The 23,842-nt window shown below is 35.8% G+C and overlaps 2 protein-coding genes across 2 annotated transcripts; one reads left to right on the plus strand and one right to left on the minus strand.

Annotated features, from left to right (window-relative positions):
* Positions 1 to 8,330: 8,330 nt before the first annotated feature.
* LOC131604315 (uncharacterized) lies at positions 8,331 to 9,045 on the minus strand. Its single transcript, XM_058876763.1, has 2 exons — positions 8,863 to 9,045; positions 8,331 to 8,765 (listed from the first exon to the last, which is right to left on the minus strand). The coding sequence occupies exons 1-2, from the start codon at positions 9,043 to 9,045 to the stop codon at positions 8,331 to 8,333; spliced, it is 618 nt and encodes a 205-aa protein (XP_058732746.1).
* A 2,008-nt stretch (positions 9,046 to 11,053) lies between these two features.
* Positions 11,054 to 13,450, plus strand: LOC131604316 (uncharacterized). Its single transcript, XM_058876764.1, has 7 exons — positions 11,054 to 11,166; positions 11,279 to 11,350; positions 11,933 to 12,109; positions 12,275 to 12,391; positions 12,514 to 12,648; positions 12,743 to 13,138; positions 13,232 to 13,450. Exons 1-7 carry the CDS (start codon positions 11,098 to 11,100, stop codon positions 13,448 to 13,450), a joined length of 1,185 nt encoding a protein of 394 aa, XP_058732747.1. The 5' UTR covers positions 11,054 to 11,097.
* The last annotated feature ends 10,392 nt before the right edge of the window (positions 13,451 to 23,842 follow it).

Genomic DNA, 23,842 nt, shown 5'->3' on the forward strand with positions numbered 1-23,842 from the left:
TTTTGTCAGCGAACTAGGGAAATACTTAATCCTTAGATCCTCGTTTCCCGCTAAGTCTCCTGCTTCTGTTAAATATCTAGCAATATGTTCCACAGTTGACTCATTAGTTTCGCCAGAAAATTTTGTGAATTTAGGAACCTTAGTTCCCCTAGGCAATTCTGTTTGCATGATATAATCTGATATAGGGGATGTATAATTTGGACGTCTGAGTCCAGTACTAAGGCCATTATTGGCCATAACCCTTTCTATCATGGCAGTTAAATTATTTTCTGTGGCCAGATTTTCTCTTCTAACTCTTTGGACAATCTCATCTGGATGATCGTCCCTACCCAAAATCCTCAATCTGGGTTGTTCTTCCTCCATTTCTTGTCGAAAGGGGACGGTCCTTTGACTTGAATCCTCCAAGTTAATTACCGGAGTCTTTTCGAACGACTCCGTCCTTCGTGAGGGGCCTATATCCCTAGGAACCGTCCTAGGTGGGGGAACCATATCTTGCACACGTTCCAAAATAGGCCTCTCTTCTTGATTCACAGGCTGTTTGTCTTTCCTTTTAGGTGGTGGTACTCCCATGAATTCTGCCATTCGATTCATTTGCGATGATATCTTTTGGAAAATTTCTACGTTTTCTCTATTTGTCATAGTAACATTTGCCATTAGTGGGTTCAAGACTGAAGTTAGTTCTCTGGCCAAAACCCCTACCATATCATGGTTGCTTGCATCCATTTCTTGTCGAAATGCTGCTTGGTTATTTGTGGTGAAATTGGGTATTTGGGTAGAAAAATTGGTGTTGCGTCCACTTCGACCCACTGAACTAACATTTGGTGAAAATGTCGTATTATGAGTTGAGGTGTTTATAGGTCTTGCCCCTCGGACGTCTGTTCCAAATGGGAATTGGTATGGCATTCCATATGGACTATTTGGTCTCCATTCGAAGCCAGAACTTGTGCCTTGACCCATTGAATTGTTTGCAGCGTTTGTCCAGGGATACAGTACATCATCTGCACTTGTAGATGAGGGTGCGGTTGTCGATGCCGAAACTGGAACAGTTCCTGAATGTCCTGTAGTATTTTCAGGCGCAGTCTGGGAATTGTCTGCAGGTCTCGATCCATTTGGACCCGTTGCATCTCGTGCTTCTTGAGTAGAAGTCGAATTTGCCGCTCCTGATCCTGAACCTTGTGGGGGATCTTGATTACCCCCTGCACTGGCCGTAACGACCATTTTCCTGTTGTACCTTCGTTTGGGAATCGGTTGTGCACTGTCTTTTAATTTACCGTTCCTAAGGTTCATACAAGGTCTTGATATTGTCTAGACAAAAACAAAACAATTGATTAAAACAATCCGCGTGACACTGTCCCACTGGGCGTGCCAATTTGTTTACGGTGATTTCCGGTAAACAACCGCTAGTCTTCCAAACTATAATAAATATGATTTGGTTACTTGCAGGATCGACTAGATTGATCCTAGGACACATAGTCAAGAAGATTGTTATCAATGTTCATTTGAATCATATTCGTAATTTGTCCTCTTCGATGAGTATTGTTCGATTCAAGAATCTTGGTAATTGCTTCGTTATATGTAATTATAACTTCAACAAGAAAAATAAATAACATAACATATGAAACTTAAAAATTGTTAAAACATAAAGAATCTTAAACTGCAGAAACGTTAAGGACTTTAAAAGTAAATGATCATGAAAGTAAATTCGAAATTAAAATAAAGATACAGGAATGTAAATGACAAGAAATAAATGGAATGCAGTAACTCAGAAATGTATTCGAAAATGAAATACAATACACATGTATTAAAATGGTGGTGTCATACGTACATTTTCTCAGCGAACTCTTTCTCGTAACACTTGATACTTGAGTAAATATGTGAGTGATTTGTACAAAATGAACACACGGAATCCTAACATAAAGACCCCTATTTATACTAGTTTCGACCTTAACGGTCCTACACTAATCTGCTGCCACGTTTCTCATCAGAACTTCCAGCGAAGCCATCTGTATTTGGACAGTTACGATACTGTCTTCGAATTTCAAATCTTCCCGCCTGAGTCCGTCTTCGACGCGTGGCAGTGTAAAAACACTATGAAAACACGCTAAGTAGTAACACTTAAATATATACTTTATAAATTTTGTCTAAGTCCCGAAGACATATGCTTTCATTAGTCTTTCAGTGTTCACTATCTTCAACGAACTTAGAAGTCTGTATCTTCGAGGCATGACCATCAGTAGCCATTCTTTCACTTTTTAAGGGATGGCCATCAGTAACCATCTTTCCTTCGATTCTCAACTCCTTCGAAGGACAAACAATATAAAACGAAATCTTCAGCTAACACTTACTTTTTTGTAAAACAAATAATAGCAGCAATAATGTAATATAGAATATGATGTAGAAACTTTCTAATAAGAACAGTAACAGCAAGAAGTCCTATCAGAATGTTGGAACATGCTGTGAGATGACTTGTCACATGAGATGTCACGAAATTGTACTAGAGCTAAAGTGAATCATTTAAATCTATTAGGATTTAACAGGTGCAGAATAATCGGAAATATGATGCAGAATAATCTCAGAAGATTATGCAAATCATATAAGGCGCTATGTGTTTAAAAGGTCTGAAGAATCAATCAGAATATTTGAAGATTATATAGTTTCTAAATATGGATATATATTCTGAAACTAGGATATTTAAGACCTTGATTATAGGAGAAGTTGTAAGGGCAATGAAGTGTTTCAATGATGTCAAAACGTGTCCTTCAAGTTTGGAAGTGATCCTAATCGACAAGACAAAGAAGGAAATATGAAGGATGGGAGTATGTGAGGGTAATGAAGTGTTTCAATGATGTCAAAACGTGTCCTTCAAGTTTGGAAGTGATCCTAATCGACAAGACAAAGAAGGAAATATGAAGGATCTCAAAATTGGCATTTTTGGATGTTTTTGAAGTGTAGGTCGACTTACAGAGTGTTAAGGTCGACTCATAATTGCAAAAAGTGACAATTTTGGATGTTTCAGAAGTTCAGGTTTACCTATAGATTCTTCAGGTGACCTATAGATTCTTCAGGTTGACCTATAGATTCTTCAGGCCGACGCATGGATTCTTCAGGTCGAAGGATGGATTTTTGATGAAGCTTCGGGAACGCTCAGGTCCACCCATAGGTCGACGCATACTGGAAACCAAAATTGCAAAACATAGGTCGACGCATGGCCCTGTTTAGGTCGACGCATGGAACATTGTGTGAGTCACGGGTTTGTTCAGGTAGACCCTTAGGTCAACTCATAGCTTGTCCAGTTTGATGCATAGATTGCTCAAGTCGACGCATAGCTTGTCAAGTCCTTTTGCTACAGCCACGAGTTTTCTCAATTCGACCCTCTTAGTTGCTCAGGTCGACCTGTCGTTGTGAAAAGATGTTTTTTGTTGTTTCCTTATTGCTTTATCTTTGGATGACATATAAAAGGTTCATTGGTTATTTCATCTGGTTTCAACAAGAAAAGTGAAAGATATACAAAAGGTTCTTATCATCTTCAACCTCTCATTCATCCATTGACAACTACACATAACAATTTTTATCATTCAAGGTGAAGAGCGTGTGTTGATAACGTCCGACGGTAGATTGAGTTCTTGTTCGGGTTAAAAATTGTGGGTTTTTCTTGAATATGATCTGAGGGTTTTGTCTCCAAGATCATTGGGATTTGGGGGTTTTTGACGAGTCTTCGCTTCATCAATATTCAGTTGTGCTTAAGGGATTGAGGAATCATGGGTTCACTCAACAAGGTAGCAACAATCGGAGGATAGAGAAGGAAGAATCAGGGTCACGATCTTGGGATTAAATCAGCCGAGCAGAGGGTTTGAGAAACAAATTGGGTTCTTAACATGGTAGCTACAATCGGAGGTTTATCAAAGATAGGTGATACACTTGGTTCATCTTGAATCAAGGGAAGAGAAGAACATTGTTTCAATAATTATGCATTTGTAGTTGGTAATTGGTAACATTTTCTTCTCTTGTAAACACTTTGCATTAAATATCAATTATCCTAATTCTAAGTTTAGAATTAGGGGCAGACGTACCCTACGCAAGAACGACAAGGGGAACTTCCTAAACAAATCGTGTGTCTATTTTACTTTATCACTTTTACTTTCTTCTAGCATAATTTGTGTTCGTGTGAGCTGTTAGAGTTTGGTAACTACTGCACACCACGTGTTTGATAAAATCACTCACACAAAAATTATTGTTGTTATTTGTCTATAGAGCATTGGTAGTAATATTCTAAAGTAACACAAATAAGTTAACTGATAATACAACGCGTCAGTTCATTTTTTCATCACGTCGATTTAGCATATCCGGTCTTTTCAATAATGGGTCGTTATTAGACGATTTCAAAAATCCGGGTAGCTTTTGCATTAAAAGTTTAAAAGTGCAAAAAGTAACCAGGGATCTATTCAACCCCTCTTCTAGATCCGTCACATCGTCTAAAAGAAGTAACTGCTTATTTGTAACAGCAAATTAGATGCGATTGAAGGCCCAAACCCATTTGGGAATCAGATATAAATAGAAGGCTGTGTGCTCTAGTTTTGAAACGACTCAAGATGTAGAAGTCTAGGGTTTGTCAAGATGAATCTCCTGGGCTATAGGAAGATCACCATGTCTGTCTCGAAGCTGTGAAGCAAGAGATGTTGTGTTTACCTCGAAACCTGTAGGCAAGAGGTATATTGTTCTTGGAGGATGCTTTTAAGTAACTCTGAGTTAGTTTTCTTAGTCAAGTGGTGGCTTGGCTAGGTATTTTTTGTAAGTGTCTTTCGATTGTTATATAAATAATTGTTAATGGGTTGCAACAGTTAGGTATCACTAGGGAGTGAGCAGAGGTTATCTAGTCTTGGATGGGTTTCTAAGATAAAGGTTACATTGCATAGTGACTAAGTAAACTGAAGGTTGTTTATCTGTAAACCAGAGGTTGTTTACATAAAGCAGTACTAATGATAGTGGAATTTTCTTCCTGGCTTGGTAGCCCCCATAGTAGGTGTGTTTGTCACTGAACTGGGTCAACAATTGATTGTGTTAATTACTTTTCAGTACCGCATGAAACTGTTTATATCTTACTTGTGTTTTTCATGATAGACCTGATGTCTTGACATCCTTTAGAACAAAAGGGTCTGCTGCACCAGAATTTCAATTGGTATCAGAGCATGCATCTTGTTCTGTCTTTGGATGAGATCCTAAGAGAATACTTTCTGGTTTGGCAAGGAAGACTTGTACTGAAAAGATGGTTTGAACTTAGAAAGTTAATATTATAATCGAATGGTCCCTAGAAGTGGAGGATGGACTGTTCGTGACTGGTGAAGGTTGATCTCATATGCTGCTGCAAGGGTTTGAACTTGGGAAATATCTTATGTGTAGGCATCTGAGATAAGGTCTTTATACTGTGTCTGAAGATAGTTGAGGAACTTCGACTGCATGGTATCACTTGTAAACCTGGTTGTCTTAGCATAAGGGTTTGATCTCCTCAGGAACTGTATCCTATGATAAGGCAGGTTCAAATTTTTTTTCAGTCATCTGAGTAAAGTAGCCAACGACACTTGAGTCCTGGTTCTCAAGTCCTCTTATAAAGGCACTATGTTAGTATTGATGGTCACTGCTTCAAGGAACATGTCACCTAGGTTACGAATTGCTGATGGAAGGATGGAGCCATTTATTTTGGTCTCTGATAGTTGCTATTTGAAAAGCAGGGTTGTTTGTTTTGACGCTGATGAGAGAATGTTGTTGAGGCAATATTAGCTTTATCACCAAGCTTAGTTGTATGTTCCAGAAGTAAAAACTAATGTCCTATCAAATGCTGGAACAACGTGTCGATAAAACTCCTTGTGGAATAGATGCTTTGGGCTATAAACAAATGTGTATTTATCACATATGTTTGAAACCTACTCCTGACTTGGAAGAGGGGGCATCGGGGCTATGTATCTAAGATATTGTTACTCAGAGAATATGTCTTAGATTAGTGACCTGAGTAGATGCTGCTTAACCATGATGGTACTCCTTGGTTCAGGTTATTTCGGATCCAGTATGAGCAACTGTTGAGCTCTAGTGCCCAGTTGTCTGGTGACTTCTTAGCCAAAGTCCCTTGTCCATTAAGGTTAAATAAAAAGGACACCCTCGCGGATGTCTGAGTTATCTTTCTGATCAATGGAACCAGATTTATGGAATGACATTGAGTAGTCATAAAACAGACTCTATGTTGGAGAAGCTATAGGAGTGGATCATCTGTAAGTTGTGCTTCTAGTGAGGGAGATAATCTTTTGTTCTTCAGACTGACTCTTAGAGGCTGATAAAGGGAGTCCTAATCTGGATTTAAAAGGTTCTGAAGGGATGTGAGACATAATGCCTTAACATCATTGCCTTGAGAATTTATTAGAGGTATTTCACAGATGTTGGTTCTTCAACAGGATAGAGGTTGCCTACTCAAACCTGATATCTTTATCAAGTCTATGAGAGCATTGAACTCTTATTCTGTGGTGGAAGATACTCTCAAGGGATCATTGAATGTATGGTGGTGTCAACCTGAGCTAAGTGGTTGATGGGTTTCTGCAAAATTGGAGTGTCATCTGAATCACCTAGGATGTACATTTTGGTTTCTTATATGGAGTAAGTAGGAGTAGTTATTCTAGATACCTTGAATAGGGAATCTCCTCTATAGGAGCAGAAGGTTGGTTGTTCAAGCATCTCAAAAACAGACAGGAGGTCTGATTATTAAAAGATTCTTGAGATGTGCATGCTGCTGCATGTGTTTGAAGTTGATCAGCAACTAATGGTTGATCCTCTTGTATCTCTTGAACGGTCTACTATAGGAGATGCCAGAGCCTTACCGGTTGACCAAGTTCATATGATTGAGGTTGATGTCGAATCCAGTGTTGAAACATTATTTCCTGGGCAGGAATTAGTAGCAGGAATTTCCATGAATACGTACATAACCTCTAGGTACGTGGTTCGATTCCTGCGGGAGGCAAAAACAATATTTCCTGGGTAGCCGGTAAGCGGGCCTAGGGGGAGTATTAATTAAGCTGGTGACATGCTCGGTTGGCCGACACGGTTGATGCGTGTAGCGGATATCGGGGGGTTACAAAGATCATCCCTTAACAAAGAAGAGGTTTTTGCATTAGGGGGAGTAGTGGTCATCTTCTTCCTCATGTACATCAAATGAACTCAGAACCTCCTTACAACTATTAATGATGTAATTAGTGCTGAACATCTTGCTGCTGAAGAAAAAGAACTTTCTGAAGGTGGTATTCTAGATCTTGTCCAAAATTGTAATTATTTTGTAGTTTATTTGTTTTAGCCAAAAATTTACCTAAAGGGGAGATTGTAAGTTCCATGTTTTAGGATTGGCTTAATCTTTTGTAAAACAAATAATAGCAACAATAATGTAATATAGAATATGATGTAAACACTTGCTAAGAATAACAGGAACAACAAGAAGTCCTATCAGAATGTTGGAACATGTTATGAGATGACATGTCGCATGAGATGTCACGACATTGCACTAGAGCTAAAGTGAATCAGTACTACTGATAGTGGAATCTTCTTCCTGGCTTGGTAGCCCCAAGAGTAGGTGTGTCTGTCACTGAACTGGGTCAACAATTTATTGTGTTATTTACTTTTCAATACTGTGTGACACTGTTTATATCCTGCCTGTGTTTTTCATGACAGACCTGATGTCTCGACATCCTTTAGAACATCTGGGTCTGCTGCACCGAAATTTCACACATGACTATCTTCTCCCTTACCAAGCAAAGCTGAAATGACCTGGTAACCGCAATTACCATTCCCCTAAACATTGACGATCCGCTCGATGTATTTGTGCATAAAAACCGACATCTCGGCGATGAATGAAATTTTCGGTGGAATTGGGGTCGGAGGCGGTTTGCTTATACATGCTCCTTTCATGACGCTTTTTTGAGATTTAGGAGTCACTGAGTCGGGAAAAAGTTTATCAACGTGTTCACAGTAAGATGGAGACTGTGTAGTCGAGTTGTCATTCGGTGTAGGCTTCATTTTCTTCGGAGCCCCCTTTGTCTTTACAGTTGAAAAGGCGGATTCTTGTTGGTTTTTTCCGGATATCCAATATTTCTCTATTGTTCTTTGATGTGGAATTTCATGTTGTCATCGGCCTTCGAAAATATCTCTTGTATTGCTTTCAATTCAGTCAAAATAGAAATATTCAGTTTACCTCCTTCCATACAACCGTCATCTTCAAAACTGATTCTTTTCGAGTGAGGGAAAACTTCATCTATTCTTATTGGCTCACCTAATTTCATCATTTTAGCAATGACACAAGCTCATGGGATACCATATGTTTTAAAAGTAGTGCAACCACATTTTTCGCTAACGGAACCTACCGTTTCACCTTGTTTGGCCTCGTGAAAAATATATTTCAATTCTGACCGAGACATATTGCTAATCAATTGAGAATAAAGAATATTATCCTTAAATTGATTCTTCAACACCGTTATGCTCCGACCAAATTTGGTTTGTATCTCATTATGTTGGTTTTTAATCATGAGATTTACAGAGTCCCAATCACAACACAAGTCCCCCTTACTATTACCTAACCAATTTTTCAAACTAGCATGGGCCGACTCAACTTTGTCAGTGGTTGTATTCTCAAGGTGTTGGACATTATCAATCCACGCACATACAATCTTCTCCTTCAAATGATAAAGAATGGTGCTTTCAATATATTTCAATAAAGCAGGATACTTTTCATACACTTTCTAGAATTGAATTACAGAATCGGCATATAATTCTTTTTTTGAAGAATTTAGTATATGATTCCATGTATCCATTATTTTTTTTAACAGTCACACCGACCTTCACCAATTTTCCACCTTCAACTTCTACTTGTTTCGTTCCTACCGTGATTTTAACCCGACTTCTCACATTCGTTGTTATGTGATATCGACAAAAGGAAATACCTTTGTTAGAAGAAGGAAATACCTTTGTCACCGCATTCATCAACGCGGTATTGCGGTCCGTAACAACCGCCTTAGGCATCTCCGCTTTTACTTTCAAATTTGACCGACACACCTCTAATGCCCATGTAAATTGTCCTCTTTTTCACACTCCAAAAAAGCAAAACCAAGGGAATATGTCTTCTCGATAGATGTAACGCCAACCATCTCAAATAATGGAAGTTTATACTTGTTGGTCTTGTAGGTAGAATCAAGAATGAGCACTGTCAAGAACGCGTTGAACAACTTTATCGAATTAGAATGAGTCCAAAAAATATCTTGGACCGTAACTCCATCGTCGCAAGTTCTGTACCGGGATACGTAACTGTTACCATCCAACAAATTCAACAATTGTTGCATCTCACTTCTATCTCCCATAACTCCTTGTTAGTGCGGCACCGAATGTTATACACTTGCCTTATATTTGATACATTGACGGGTTCCTTCCGTTTCAATGTGGCAAGTATATTTTTCGGTTGGACAAGATTCAAGGTCATGTCACTAATACATGTCTTCTCTTCCGGTTTGAGCTGAAATACACTAGGATGACCTTGTATTTTTTTAGCACAATTCATGGTTATGAAAATCCTAAATTTTCACTTCTTGGTAGCCAACATGTAACCACAAGTTTTAAAAGGACATTCACATTTTCTACTACATGTGTCATCTCTTTTAAACTTCCTTAGAGGAGTCTGGTATTTCCTGCTTCTTTCGCACAACATTGTTACAAAAGCGTTTCTTTAATCCGAACTATTATCCGATCTTCCTATAACCACACCAAAACCAAGTCTAGTTGCAGTCCTACGAATCCATGTGAACATGTTATCACGATCATCAAACTCTTGCTTGTTAATAAAGTTACCGACGATATCTACCGACTTTACGACAACCCCTTGAATATTCGGAGATACATCATTTATAGAAACTAATTATTTTGAGATATTATGAGGGTGCATCATAACTATTTGTAAACAATAACAAAAATAAAAAATTTACAAAACTGTTGTAAAAAAAACAACACAGACATGTTCCAGAGATGTACACCCGAAAGTGTTCATCGTCAACACGTTCCGAACCTGTACCTATGGAAGCAACATTATTTTTTTTACAATGATTAATGTGAACATTGTAATGGACAAAGTAGAATCTTTAACTGAAATTCATTCTTCTCTTGCTCCCTTTGATTTGTTGCACCAAAAAGTTAGAGTTTTGTAGTGAAAAATGATATTGATGATATTGAAGAAGAAAAACAACAACGGAGAGTGATCACGTTGCTTCAAAGTATAATAGAATGTTTTGGAGCTATATCTCTGGAATAATCTGGCGCTAAGACATTCTGTATATGTAGCTTCGGAAGATCCTCTGAACTGAATTATTATGAAGTTTTTCCAATGTTGTTTAGTTTAAAATACTTTCGTATATGTAGCTCGAAAAAAACTAAATTTTGACAAAAAAAAGTACTTCCTAATATATCTCCGAAATCAAAAGGCATAAATGCAATTACGTATTTAAAGTATCAAGGCGTGGATTAAGAAACTCTCAAACAAATTATGGTTATACAAAATTGCCAACTGTTGTTCATGATGGACATTTTTCAGTAAAATTTCTTTGATTAAAAAATTAGTCACTATTAATATTATTAAATACTTAATAATTTAGTGTATTTAATTTGACCAAATTGATATTTTTTATGTATAATTTCAAAGTTTTAGTTACTTTAGAGAAAAAATATTACTTGTTTTTGAATTTTCCTTTAATTTCTCAAATGAATATTTGTATTATAATTTAATATAATATTATATATTTTGACAACAAATATGTATATTCAACGCCTGAAATTAAGGTACATGAACGTTAAAGTTTTTTTTTTCCCTTAAATAATGAATTTATACATTATTTTCTTTGACTGGTTTTTTTATATATATTTTTTAATGGAAAATAATTTTATCAATATATTAATAATTTTTATTTTCCGCCTTTTACATTTTTAGTCTCTCATTCACTATATAAAGAATTACAGGTTCATTATAATCATCAAATAACTTATAAAAAAAGGAGAGAACTTTTACATTTTTATTCTCTCATTCACTAAAGAATGAGTAACAATGAAGGCAATTTTGGTTATGGTCGAGAACTGGCTTACCTCCTTAGAGACAATATCAATGTGAGTGTTAGTCAATATATTTTTTTCTTTTATTTTTAAATAGATATTCTATTAGATATTTATAAAAGTTTCTATGACTAATTCTATTTGTCTATGTTGTTACATGAAACAGAATAAAGTACAAGATTTTAGATCTAGGTGCTGTGATAAGATTAGAGCAAATGCAGAAATTATACCCACTGAGGTACTTATTCATATATCATATAATTATTTGGCTTAAATGCACTTTTCGTCCCTGTAAGTTAGCGAGTTTTTTATTTTCGTCCCTTTAAATTATTTTTTTTGGTTTGAGTCCCGTATATTTCACTTTCGCTTTCCTTTTAGTCCCTAAAATCAAAATCCACAGGAAATTTCACAGGAAAATTCGCAGGTAACCTGCAGATTTTCCTGCGGATTTTGGCTTTAGGGACTAAACCTCAAGCAAAAGGTAAGATATAGGGACTCAGACCAAAAAAAATAACTTACAAGGACGAAAATCAAAAACTCGCTAACTTACGGGGACTAAAAGTGCATTTAAGCCTAATTATTTTTATAAATACATCACTCTGATATTGTGTAAAAAAGTTGAATGAAAAAACAATGACTAAATAATATTATATTTTTGTTTTATATGCAATAGGTATAATTAAAAATAATTTCATTTTTCGTCCAATAATTATTTAAAGTTAAAATATTTAATACATTTAAAATTATTTATGAATACAATTGAGTAAAAAAAAAATTTGTTCTTGTTTTTATTATTATAAATGATGATGTTGTTTGACAGGAATTAACTGGACATGGAAAGCGATCGACAACAACAGTGATAGACACAAAAATCTTTTCCTTTTCATTTCCTAAGGATTCCAACGTTACATATTTCTCTAATATAGATAATATGTTGTCCAATCTTAAACATTGGAAAGTACAATGTCGAAAAAGGAATTCAGGAATATGTGATACGGTAAAAAGAAATTATTTTCTTCGTGTACTTGTTGTCTTGTTGATTGAAGTTTCTTCATTTTTATTCTTAGATCTAAATATTTTAATTGTATAGTTATCTTTAAAATAATACATGAATGTTTACGAATACAATACTAATGATTTGTTTAAATTTTGTTTTTTAAAGTACTATATTCATGACGTTATCAACGATGGTAAAAAATTACGATCAGTTACAGAGGTTGTGAATCGTTTACTTCCTGAAGGCTATGCCAAGTTGGAATCAAGGAAAAGAAAGGGAAAGGTTGTGAATTAAAATATAATTTATAATTTTTTTGTTGCATTATTTATAAATTATATTTTAAACATTTTTAGCTATAATTATATGTATAATATCTATATTTTACTTCTTCTAATAATTATTAGGACGATGAGGTTGATGGTGAAGATAATAAGGTTGAAATCGAGGCAAAGGATGAAAACAGTCCTAAAGTTATAAGTGATTATTTACTTCTTCCTAATGCCTTTGTATCTAGGAAGAAGAGAAAATATAAAAAGAGGGTGATGCATCAAACTTAAATTTAATATTAAGGTTCCTACAATTTATTTTACATGATTTTGACTGACTATTTTATCATTATTTACTATTTTTTAGGTTAAAAAAGAAAAACACGCTCCAAAAGAGAAAAATATTGCACCAAGTTCTCTAGACTCTTCAAAATTTTCTCCTAAGATTGAAGATCAAGTGAACAATTCGGAAGTTGAAAATATTTGTGGTTCTCTAGTCATCAAGGTTAAAGGAATTAATCCTCAATTTGAAAATATTTGCTATACTCCTGAAATCGAGGTCAAGGCGAAAAATTTAGAATCAGAAGTCAAATTTTGTCCTCTAATGTCTGAGCACAAGAAATTATCCTCAGATAAGGTTTACAATGAAGATAATAATTTTGAAATCGAGGCTAAGGATGTAGACAATCTTAAAGTTAGGAGTGATGACTTACTTTTTCCTAGTACCTATGTACCTAGGAAGAACAGAAGCTATAAAAAGAGGGTGATGCACTGACATATCTTAAATATTATTATTGCTACATCCATTTTCTTACATAATTTATACTAACTATTTTGTATTATTTATTATTTATAGGTTCAAAAAGAAAAGCAAGCTGAAAAAGAGACAAATATTTCTCTAAGATCTCAAATCTCTTCAACATTTCCTCCTAAGATTGAAGACAAAGTGAGCAATTCGAAAACTGAAAATGTGTCTTGTCATCTACTTGTTAAATTCAAATATAACTATGAAGTATTGTCTGAAATTACCGAAGATTTTTCGGAGTATGATGATCTCATTGAAAGCTTTTTTTAAATAATTTATATGTTTACATAAGTATGTAAAATAATCATCAAATACCAAATAAAGGATGATATGTTATTATTCACATTAACCTTTTTTACGAATGTGGTTTTGTTAGTCCTTTTAAAATCGTCCTTTATAATTTGAGTCTTGGAAAAAATATTTTTTTATTATTTGTTTTGGATCGAACTCTAAATTATTAGAGCATTTTATATATATATATATATATATATATATATATATATATATATATATATATATATATATATATATATATATATATATATATATATATATATATATATATATATATATATATATTAATCAACAATCACTTTAAATGTCAATTTTGAATATATGAGTATTGTAGGTTACTAAAACGTTTCATCAAATCTAGACAAAAAAAACTAAAATAAATTTCTTAATCAGTTATTAAAGCTTATTTTTTATAATATTAAAATATATAATTGAAATATTTTTTATACAGTTAGTTTATTTAAAATTCTGTATACATATATTCCTTCTAATTTCTTTAAGGATCCAACAAATTAAGTCCTCAAATAAAAATACAAATCTATTTGATAAAAGTTAAATAATTTAGTTATGAAATATGTATATATATATATATATATATATTTTTTTTTAAAATAAGACATAAAAATAATGAAAAGAACATAATTGAAAAAAATATGTGTTAATTAATTTAATATTTAAAAAATTAATTTCACAAAACAAAAGAGAGATTTTTCACCGGCGAGCTCATGAAAAACATATAATAATCAATTCTTAAGAAAAAATAATTTACTTTAGAGAAAATTTTACTCTTGTTAAATTTACAATTGTATCCTCAACCTGAACAATATTCTCATTGAGACTCAAGAACACTTTTAAATCACTTTAGTTAAAGTATTTGAGAAAATAAGAATGTTTTTAGAGAGGTGATGAGAGAAATGAAAAAAGAGGCTTTTAATTATGTATTTTTTAATCATTGTTAATAATAATAAATTATGGTTGTTTCTATAGACGCCTCTATTAATAGTGTGTTACGGCTTTAACCTTCATTATTAATATATTTAACATTTTACTTTTTTATAATTCTAACGCTATTTAGCGTCTCTTTGTAAGGGTTGCACCCCTAGTGCGAGCTTTATAATCAATTGCTTATTAAAAAAAAAATTTAAGCCAATTTCTTTTTTTACCATTCTCATTTATTTTCTTTTACTTTTACATCATGTAAACAAACAAACAAAATTAACCTTGTTTTCTCATAACCACAAGGAGCCCCTAACGACAAACCCTTCCATCTACTGATTTTAACTCAAAACCTAACTTACGCTATCGTTTCTCTAAAACATTACACGCAAAATTATCTCACTGTCTTCATCGTTACACAAACCTATTCTCGTTGGAGTTCTTGTTGTTGTCGCGAATCCAAATTAGTTTTGAAATCATGACATTATAAACCCACCTAAAGATAACAACAATCAACAAGTATCGCCTTGATCTCTCCTTCAATTGGTTAACTTGAATGACCTCTATTTATAGGTCAATAAATGGTTTAAATTGGGAAATAATTCATGGGCCAATTAAGTGACATAATTGATTATGCTATGCCAATATTCCATTATGACTGCCCAAAATGGAAGTTCAAGACAAAGAGTTCTTACCAATCACTATGAGATTTCCATAATGCATTAGAGATCTATTAAGCATTATCTAATCGATTAGGCGATAAATCTAATTTATTAGACAATTAGAAAAATGTTTTCCTAATTAAGTAGACAATCCACTATTGAACTAGCTAGGTTCCAAAAAAAAATTAGTTAGTTTAATTAAAAACTGGGAGGCTTCTCAATATTTTGATTTAGCCATAATACGTCCAAAACTTCCCATGTGTCTCTATAAGACCCTGATCATTCAAACAAACACGGTCAACTGAACTTTCAAACTTTCCCTCTTTCACAATCTAAAGCTACAGGTATTGATGTCATTATTTTTTTATATAATCACATAAGAGTATTGAGTGTTGTTATCATCAATACCATGTTTTCATAAAAACTAAGCAGCCATTAAATGACTTGTATCTTTCTATCCATAAACTTCACCATCTTAGAGCACATCTTGATTATACCTGCAAGCATATAAATTCATATTCTCCTCTTTTTTAAAAATCATAACATATCTCTCAGGAAGGAAGTATACTCTGCTACCTTTGAGAGTAAGCGTCTCCCTCTTTGTCATGATCAAAAAAGTGGGTAAAGATGCTAGACAAAAAAGTAAACATGCAAGCACATTATTCACATAGATCAAACACAATCTTCTAAGAAAGGGGAGAACATTACTTTAGTAATTTAAAATCTAGAATTAAATTAAATAAAGTAGAAATTTCCAAGAATAGTACTAGAAAGCATAAAAAAGTAAAAACATTTAGATACTTAATTTAAAACACATAATTGAAACTACTTGTTGACTTTAATATCATGTCTTTTGCCAAATTATGAATGGCTAGATAATTTTGTTGATAAATATCCAAAAGAGCATTGAAGGTTGTATTATTTGTGGTTGGTTAGGCTACGACTTTGGATTTATCTATTGATTTGTTCATTTATCATCCTCGAAAAATACGAATCCATATGATACTGAGGAAGGAGTAGTTGATCTTAGTGTGGATCACATCCACAAATTCTCATATAGTTTCCACTCCAGGAAAACCTAATATCTTGGTGATCAATTTTTATAGGGTAAACCTGGTGACCAATTTTTCTTGCAATGGACCATATGTTGAAGAATTGCATCAATCCAGTTTGGTTGAAATTATTAGGTCGGTAACCACAAAGGGACTACATCTTCCTTAATGACCACTCCACAGTTGTCTAGACTTTAGATAACTTACTTTGATAGGAAGCTTATTATCCTCCATGGAATTTATAATAAAAGAGATGATGGCCATAGAAATATTGAATTTGTTAAACCTTACTGGCCCATCATAGGTATAGGATACCTCACAAAAGGGCAGCTCAAACATTCTTCCGAAGTAATCTCTATGAATTTCAATTTCTACCCCTTTTAAAGTTGACTTTAGAGATAGATCTTCAATCTCTGAGTTGGACTAGAACTCTCTTACAAGATTCGGGATCACTCGATCTTGCATAAGTTTGAAAGATCCTTGACATATGTGAACATATTTCTTGAACTTATTTAGTGAGTTTCCTCCATAACATCAAGTCGTGTCACCTTACGATTGCACATCAAATTCATTTCTCGATTTCTTAAGGTTGACCCTTCCATAAATAGTCTCCTTTATGAAGTTTTTTCAGATTGGAGGCTACTTATTAGAGCCATCGATGATGATATTTATGACGCAAAGTAGCACTCGTATAAAAAAACAAGAAAAGAAAGGAATAACATTACTTATTTATAGCATTCCTTGTGAAGGAATGGGTGTGTAAACACTACACAAAATATTTGAAGATTGGACCTAGAAAATATGAGAAGCAAATTTTTTTAAAATAGCCCATATAATCGAATATATTTTTACCCTAAATGATTAGATATTGATTATTTTGCAGATTTTTCATTTTCATCATTAATACACTGATTTGTTTTGCTTTGAGGCAAGAGAATTTCTTTGGCCATCTCCCAACCTTCTAGCTCACCTCTGGTGAAAAACCCAGAATACCCCTGACTTCAGAAATGAACTTCCGAAATGCAGGAAAAAGGTGTTTTCGGAGATGCATCTCCGAAAGCGCCTTTTTTTTTAAAAAAATTTGACTTATTTCGGAAATGCACTTCCGAAAACACCATTTCGGAAGTTCATTTCCGAAATACTGCGCGTTTTGCAGATTAAGCAAAACAGCCCCCTCCCCCTAATCATTTACCCTAATCTTCTTCCAAACTCACACCCCAAGAGATTTTTGTGCAAACCAGTTCCAAGCTACCTCAAAGGCTCCAACTACTTGCTCTATTACATTCAAAAGTCCTCAAATCCATTCAACCGGTAAGCATTTTGATTTTAAGATCTATGATTAAAATGTATATTAGGGTGTTTACAAATAGCAAAAAATGTATTAGGTTAGGTTTATACTGATATTTAGGATGTTTAGAATGTGTAGACATAGGTTTGATGTTTGGTTTTGGGGTCTGCCATGGGAGTTGCAGAAAACTCCATCGCAGGGGTGTTTCGGAAGTTCATTTCCGAAAACACCTCCATCCCAGTTTTCGGATATGAACTTCCGAACTGTATCAGAATTTCAATTATTTTTGTTTCTTCTTTTGTCTCGCATATTAATCGATTTCAATTGTTTACAGGAACATGTCAGGCAACCAACCAGCACGCATCAGACAGGGGAGAGAGTCTCAGACTGCGTCGGCTAGACGCGAGCGGGCGGCGGCGCAGCTAGCGTCGACCCAGGGACGGGGGCAGGGCCGGGGACGCCGTGTGCGAGTTCCCGTGGACGTGGGAGAGGGTACATCTGCTTCAGGATCTAGGAGTCGGCTGGCTCGGGTATCTTCATCCCGCCAGCGAGAGGAGGAGGAGGAGGAGGAGGAGGTGCCAGTGCCATACTACGAGCCGGAGGGTGTACCGGATGTTGACCCTCCAGCCGGGGAGGAGGATGAGCAGGAGGATGGCTATCCGGGAGGGCCCTTTGACACTTCCGTGCTGATTCACTACCACGATCACGTCGCTCGGCGGATCTGGGAGGGAGAGGTATTTTTTTAATTTAACCGTTTATTTGTCACCATTTTTTATAATCTAACCGTTTATTTGTCGCTTATTTAATATATGTCCGCTTATTTAATATATGTCGCTTATTTGTTTTTTTTTGTAACAGGAGAGAGAGCCGCTGAAAATGGTCAACCACGCCCGCAAGATTTTCGGTCTGTTTAAACCAGCAGCTGAGTGGTTTAACGACCATGTGCGAGGTTCAGGGTCAACGAGCTCTGCATGACAGGGTACACCACGATCAGCACCGGCATGCAGGGGGCATTTGTGGAGCGCTGGCACAAGGAGACGTCCTCTTTCCACTTGCCGGTTGGGGAGATGACGATCACCTTGCACGATGTGCAGTGTCTTCTCCACCTGCCGATTAGGGGGCCGCTGTTGACCCACTCCAAGATCCAGAGGGTGGAGGCCATTGAGTGGATGATGCTCTACTTGGGCATGGAGCACGAGGTTGCTCACTATGAGTGCGCCACGACTTCTGGGCCTCATGTCCGGTTCACCACACTGAGCACTTATTTTAAGCATCATCTGGACGCGGCTGCCGAGGCTGAGGGTGCGGGTAACGAGCTGTTCACAGAGTATCACCGCGGCTGCGCTCTCCGGTGCTGGTACATGCATGTGGTAGGCGCTGCATGCTTTGTGGACAAGAGTGCCAGGTACGTCGATGTGACCTACCTCTCCTACTTCATGGACCTGGATACCGTTCACCAGTGGAACTGAGGGGCAGCTACTCTGGCATACCTCTACCAGAAGCTGAATGAGGCCTCCAACTGGAGGACGAGGCAGTTGGTCGAATCCTGCACACTGCTTACGGTACGTTTTATTTTAATACATTATCGTATTTATTTATTTATTTATGTTTCGTATTTATTTTTAATATATTATCGTGTTTCTGTTTCAGAGCTGGATCATCTCCTACTTCTCCCGCATCCACGGCTTTCACATCGATCCTGCGTACGTGGACGCCATGCCCAGGGCCGCCAGATACGCTCTCCAGAGGGGGAACGATGCGGTGGGACCATACCGTCTGTACTTGGACCGCACGATGCACGACGACGTCACCTAGAGGCCGTTCGTCGACTACGCTCAGATTGTCCCCTTTGACGGCATTGCTCTATATTCAGGCTGGTTGGCATGCGGGACCGGCATCATGGTCCGGTATCTCCCAGAGCGGTGCATGCGTTAGTTTGGATTCGTACAGCGGATACCCAGGTCACCGTCTGAGGCTGCTCCCGACACAGTGACCCGAGTGCAGCTCACTGCCATATGGGCGGAGTGGTAGCAGCATGTGGTACCGCAGGAGTACCGTCTCACTCGGGTCACACAGGACTGGCACAGTGAGGAGGGGTACGTCACATGGTTCTACCGGGTGTCCCATCCTCTACTGAGACCCGACGTTCCCGGCGCTCCTAGGCCAGCACATGAGGAGATCCTGGAGAACCAACAGGCCGAGGATGACCACGCCATTGATCTCCTGCCGATCTGCCAGCGGATAGAGATGCTTGGGCGGGACGCCTTGGATCGGGGTGTCGTTCATCAGGGCGGTCCAGACGCAGTCGCCGTGATGGAGGCGATCGTCACTGATGCGGGCCGTGCAGCGGGGTACAGGCGGCAGAGGAGGGCTCAGGGTGAGAGGGTTAGGCACACCCAGTAGTGGTCGGGTTTATTTATTTTTTGTTTTCGGATTGTATATTGCGCACACTATTACTATTTGGTTCGGCTTGTATATATTATTTGGATTTTATTTATCGTATTAGTATTTTCAGTTTATCTGTTGCTTATTTTATTTGGCGTTTGCGTTTAATTAAAATGCGAGACTGTTTAAGAAAAAACATAAAAAAAAAACACAGTTTCTGCATAATTCGGAAATGAACTTCCGAATTCACCCCCCATGAGGTGTTTTCGAAAGTTCATCTCCGAAGACACCCCCCATGAGGTGTTTTCGGAGATGAACTTCTGAATTATGGAATTTTTTTTTAAAAAAAAAAAGCGCTTCGGAAGTTCATTTCCGAAGCAGGGGTATTTTGGGATTTTCGCTGGGGGTGACCCCCATAGGGAGGTGGCTAAAGAAATTTTCTTGAGGCAAATATCCAATCTAATTTTGTCTTAATTATCAAATATGTAGTCTATTTATTTGATTAACCTAATTGATTATTTCCTTGTTTTCACCCTATTTTGACTTCTTGGGCTTTGGATTGGATTTTGGTCTAGGCACTCTAATTTTTACAAACTTATTCTTCATGTTTAAACCTCTTTCTTCAAAACTACTTCAATCTCAAACATTTTATTAGTAATAATATTTTTAAGTTGATGACCAAATAATAAATCACTTATTTAGAGGATTAATTTTATTTTTTCGATTATTTAACCTCTAAAAGTATATCACCTTAAATATCAAGTAATCTTAAAGCCTTTAATTTTGATAGATAGTATTCTTTTCAAAATGCGAAATATTATTAAAACCCAAATTTTAGATTGATATTATGTTTATTTTATTTTATTGTGTCTATTTTTTATATGTATGTTAAGTATAATTTCTACTACCATATATCTAATAATAGAAAATTATGTGTTAATAAATTCCAATTTACTCTTACATGGAAAAATATGAGCACTTTAATGTTTATAAATTTATTAAATAAATTTCATTTTATTTACTAAACTGTCACTGTGTTATTTTTCACATAAGTGGAAATAAATGTCTAATGTAAAATCTCTAAATCAAATATTTTTCACATCATTGTTATCATTATCGTTAGTAATAATCCCCTTTTGAATATGTGTCGTTGCCTCCTCACAATCTATATCCGGCGAGAACTCTTTGATCTATTTTATTGATACTAAGTATCCTTCACGAGTACTCGCCGTTCTCGTTTGCAAACCATTTGTAAGTATCACTGTTGTCGCCATCTTCAGGACCAACAGTCGATAACAATTCATGCAACTCATTTTCTTGAATGTTTTTCGTTTTAGACAAAGATACAAACTCTTTGAACTGCCAAAGGCAATTGTTCTCTAGCCAAAGTGAGGCTTTCTTACAAGAACTAATATGCCAGCCACTTAACACAATCTATTCCAACTTTCGATACCTGAATTCTAGCACATGTCTCCATATGGCTTCTTTATCATTCAGGAAATGCTATCTCCATTTTCTCATAAGCGACTCGTTGAAAGCTTGTAAGCACCTAACTCCAAAACCACCCTCCGACTTACTTTTGCACACTTCAGCCCAGCTTACCCACAATATCCCATGCTTATCCGATGTGCCCCACCACAATAATTCCCTTTGTATTCTAACCATCTTTTTCATAACAACTTTTGGAATTTTGAAGAAATATAAATAGTATATGGGAATCGAGTTTAGAACAAAATTTATCAGGGTGATTCTATCCCCTATTGACAAAAATCTACTTGTCCACGATGCAAATGTACTGTTGAGATTCTTGATCCCCAAATTCCATCCAATTAGTAAAATTAATTTTTTAATAGAAATATTTATTTTTTCCAAAATCAGATTACATTATAAATAATAAATTAAAAGAATCTCAAAAAAATTTATACTTACATTTCTAATATTTTAAATAATAAATAAAAAACAAATTATTTAAACATTGGACAGATATTTAATATTCTAAATTATCAAAAATAAATAATAATATACATAATAAAATAAACGGAGCGGATTCGGGGTGGAAACTAGTGTCCCTGTAAGTTCTCTAGTTTAAGGATTGACATTAATTTTAGTAAAACAAATAAAGCAGGTTTAGTAGATAGGGTGAATTAACTTTTTGGTAGGAACAGGTTGAGCAAGAAGTCCTATCTCGTGTTAAGACATGTTATGTTGGACTATTTCAACATTTGGAATAACATGTCGTATGAGATGTCAAAACATTACACATGCGCTGCGTGGATAAGTTAAATTTGTTAGGATTTAACAGTTGCAGAATATTCAGGGATATGATGCAATCATATAAGGTGTTATTTTATTTAATAGGTCTGAAGAATTAATCAGAATATTTGAAGAATATACAGATTTATATAGTTTCTAAATAAGGAGATATTCTTGGAGACTAGAGATATTGAAGACCTTGAATGTAGCAGAAGTTGTTGCTTATTTGTAATAGCAAATTAGCTGTGGTAGAAGGCCCAAATCCAATTGGAAATCAGGTATAAATATAAGGGTTTGTTACCTACTTTAATATGAATTCAAGATGTAGAAATCTAAGGTTTGTGAAGGTGAACCTCTCGGGTTGTGGGAAGGTCACCATGTCTGTCTCAAAGCTGTGAAGCAAGAGATGTTGTGTTTACCTCGAAGCATGTAGGCAAGAGGTGTATTGTTCTTGGAGGGAACTTTGAAGTAACTCTAAGTTATTGTTCTTAGTCAAGAGTCTTGGCTAGGTATTTTCATGGAAGTGGGTCTTACAGTTGTTGTTTAAATAGCTGTTGCAGGATTGTAACAGTTAGGTATTACTAGGGAGTGAACTGAGGTTCTCTTGTCTTAGATGGAGTTCTAAGATAAAGGTTGCATTGGGTAGTGACTAGGTAAACTGGAGGTTTGTTAGAAAGTATAGGATAAGTATTTTTAGTATCGTCTCCTCAGGGATTGATGCGATATTATCACCGTTCTACAGCTTAGTGTATTTTGAGTTAAGGTTTTGGATGTTTTTAGTGTCATGAAAGATAAATAGCATGAAAAGAAATTAAAGACAATAACTTAGGATTTAAAAACGATTTGGTAAAACTGTGTCAAGATTAGTGTTCATTAGTTTGCTTCATATGTACTCTAATGATTATATATATGAACCTATTCATGATTAATACAATCACGTATCCTCTCGATACCGTTTATCTCTAAAGCAATATCGTGATTATTATCATATTCACCGTCAGATGATCTCTCATGTCGACAATCAACATGATAATCTTAAAAGCTTGATACTTGTGATTATCAACTCACAAATCTATCTCTAGAGTTTGTTTATTGATAGATGAATATCTTTTAGGTCTAGCTTTGAAACATATCTCTCAATAATGATCCAAAACAACAAATGAAACATAAATAACAAGATATTCACCATGTATTAATCATTAATTAAGTTCATACATAATAGATCAAAGAAAGTACATATTTACAAACTAACTACCTCTAATCTTGACACAAGATGAAACTTAGCCCTCCATATCCATGGAAGCTTCAACAACAAGCAACAAACCAAGATTTAGTGACATCAAACTCAAGAAGATCAAAGAAAGATGTTTAGAAATCTTGGTTTTCTCTTAAGGAAAATGGTTTTTCTCTTCTTCTCTTGCCCTAGCTTTTTTCTCCAAGTGTATGTTATGATATGAAACTATCCTAATCCTCTTAATCATCAATTTTATGTGGCTAAGAACAAAAGTTGGAAAAGTAGGTCCGCTGAGCGGAGCAGCCAAAATATCTAATTTGTCTTCAAGGTCCGCTGAGCGGAGCTCACTTTGTTGCTCGTCCCTGCCCATGTCCGCTTCAGCTCCGCTGAGCGGACTTGCTGGTGGAAAAATCTCTGCCTGGGTCCGCTTGGACTCCGCTGAGCGGACCTTCTTGCACAAAACTCCTTCTTTTTGCATTCCACCCTCATTGCAAGCTTGTTTTGATCATTCTTCTCATTCCATCTTGCCCAAAAGTTGTTAAAACCTAAAGAAAACAT

This window comes from Vicia villosa, linkage group LG5 (genome assembly GCF_029867415.1).
Source record: "Vicia villosa cultivar HV-30 ecotype Madison, WI linkage group LG5, Vvil1.0, whole genome shotgun sequence".
In the NCBI taxonomy this organism is placed as follows: Eukaryota; Viridiplantae; Streptophyta; class Magnoliopsida; order Fabales; family Fabaceae; genus Vicia; species Vicia villosa.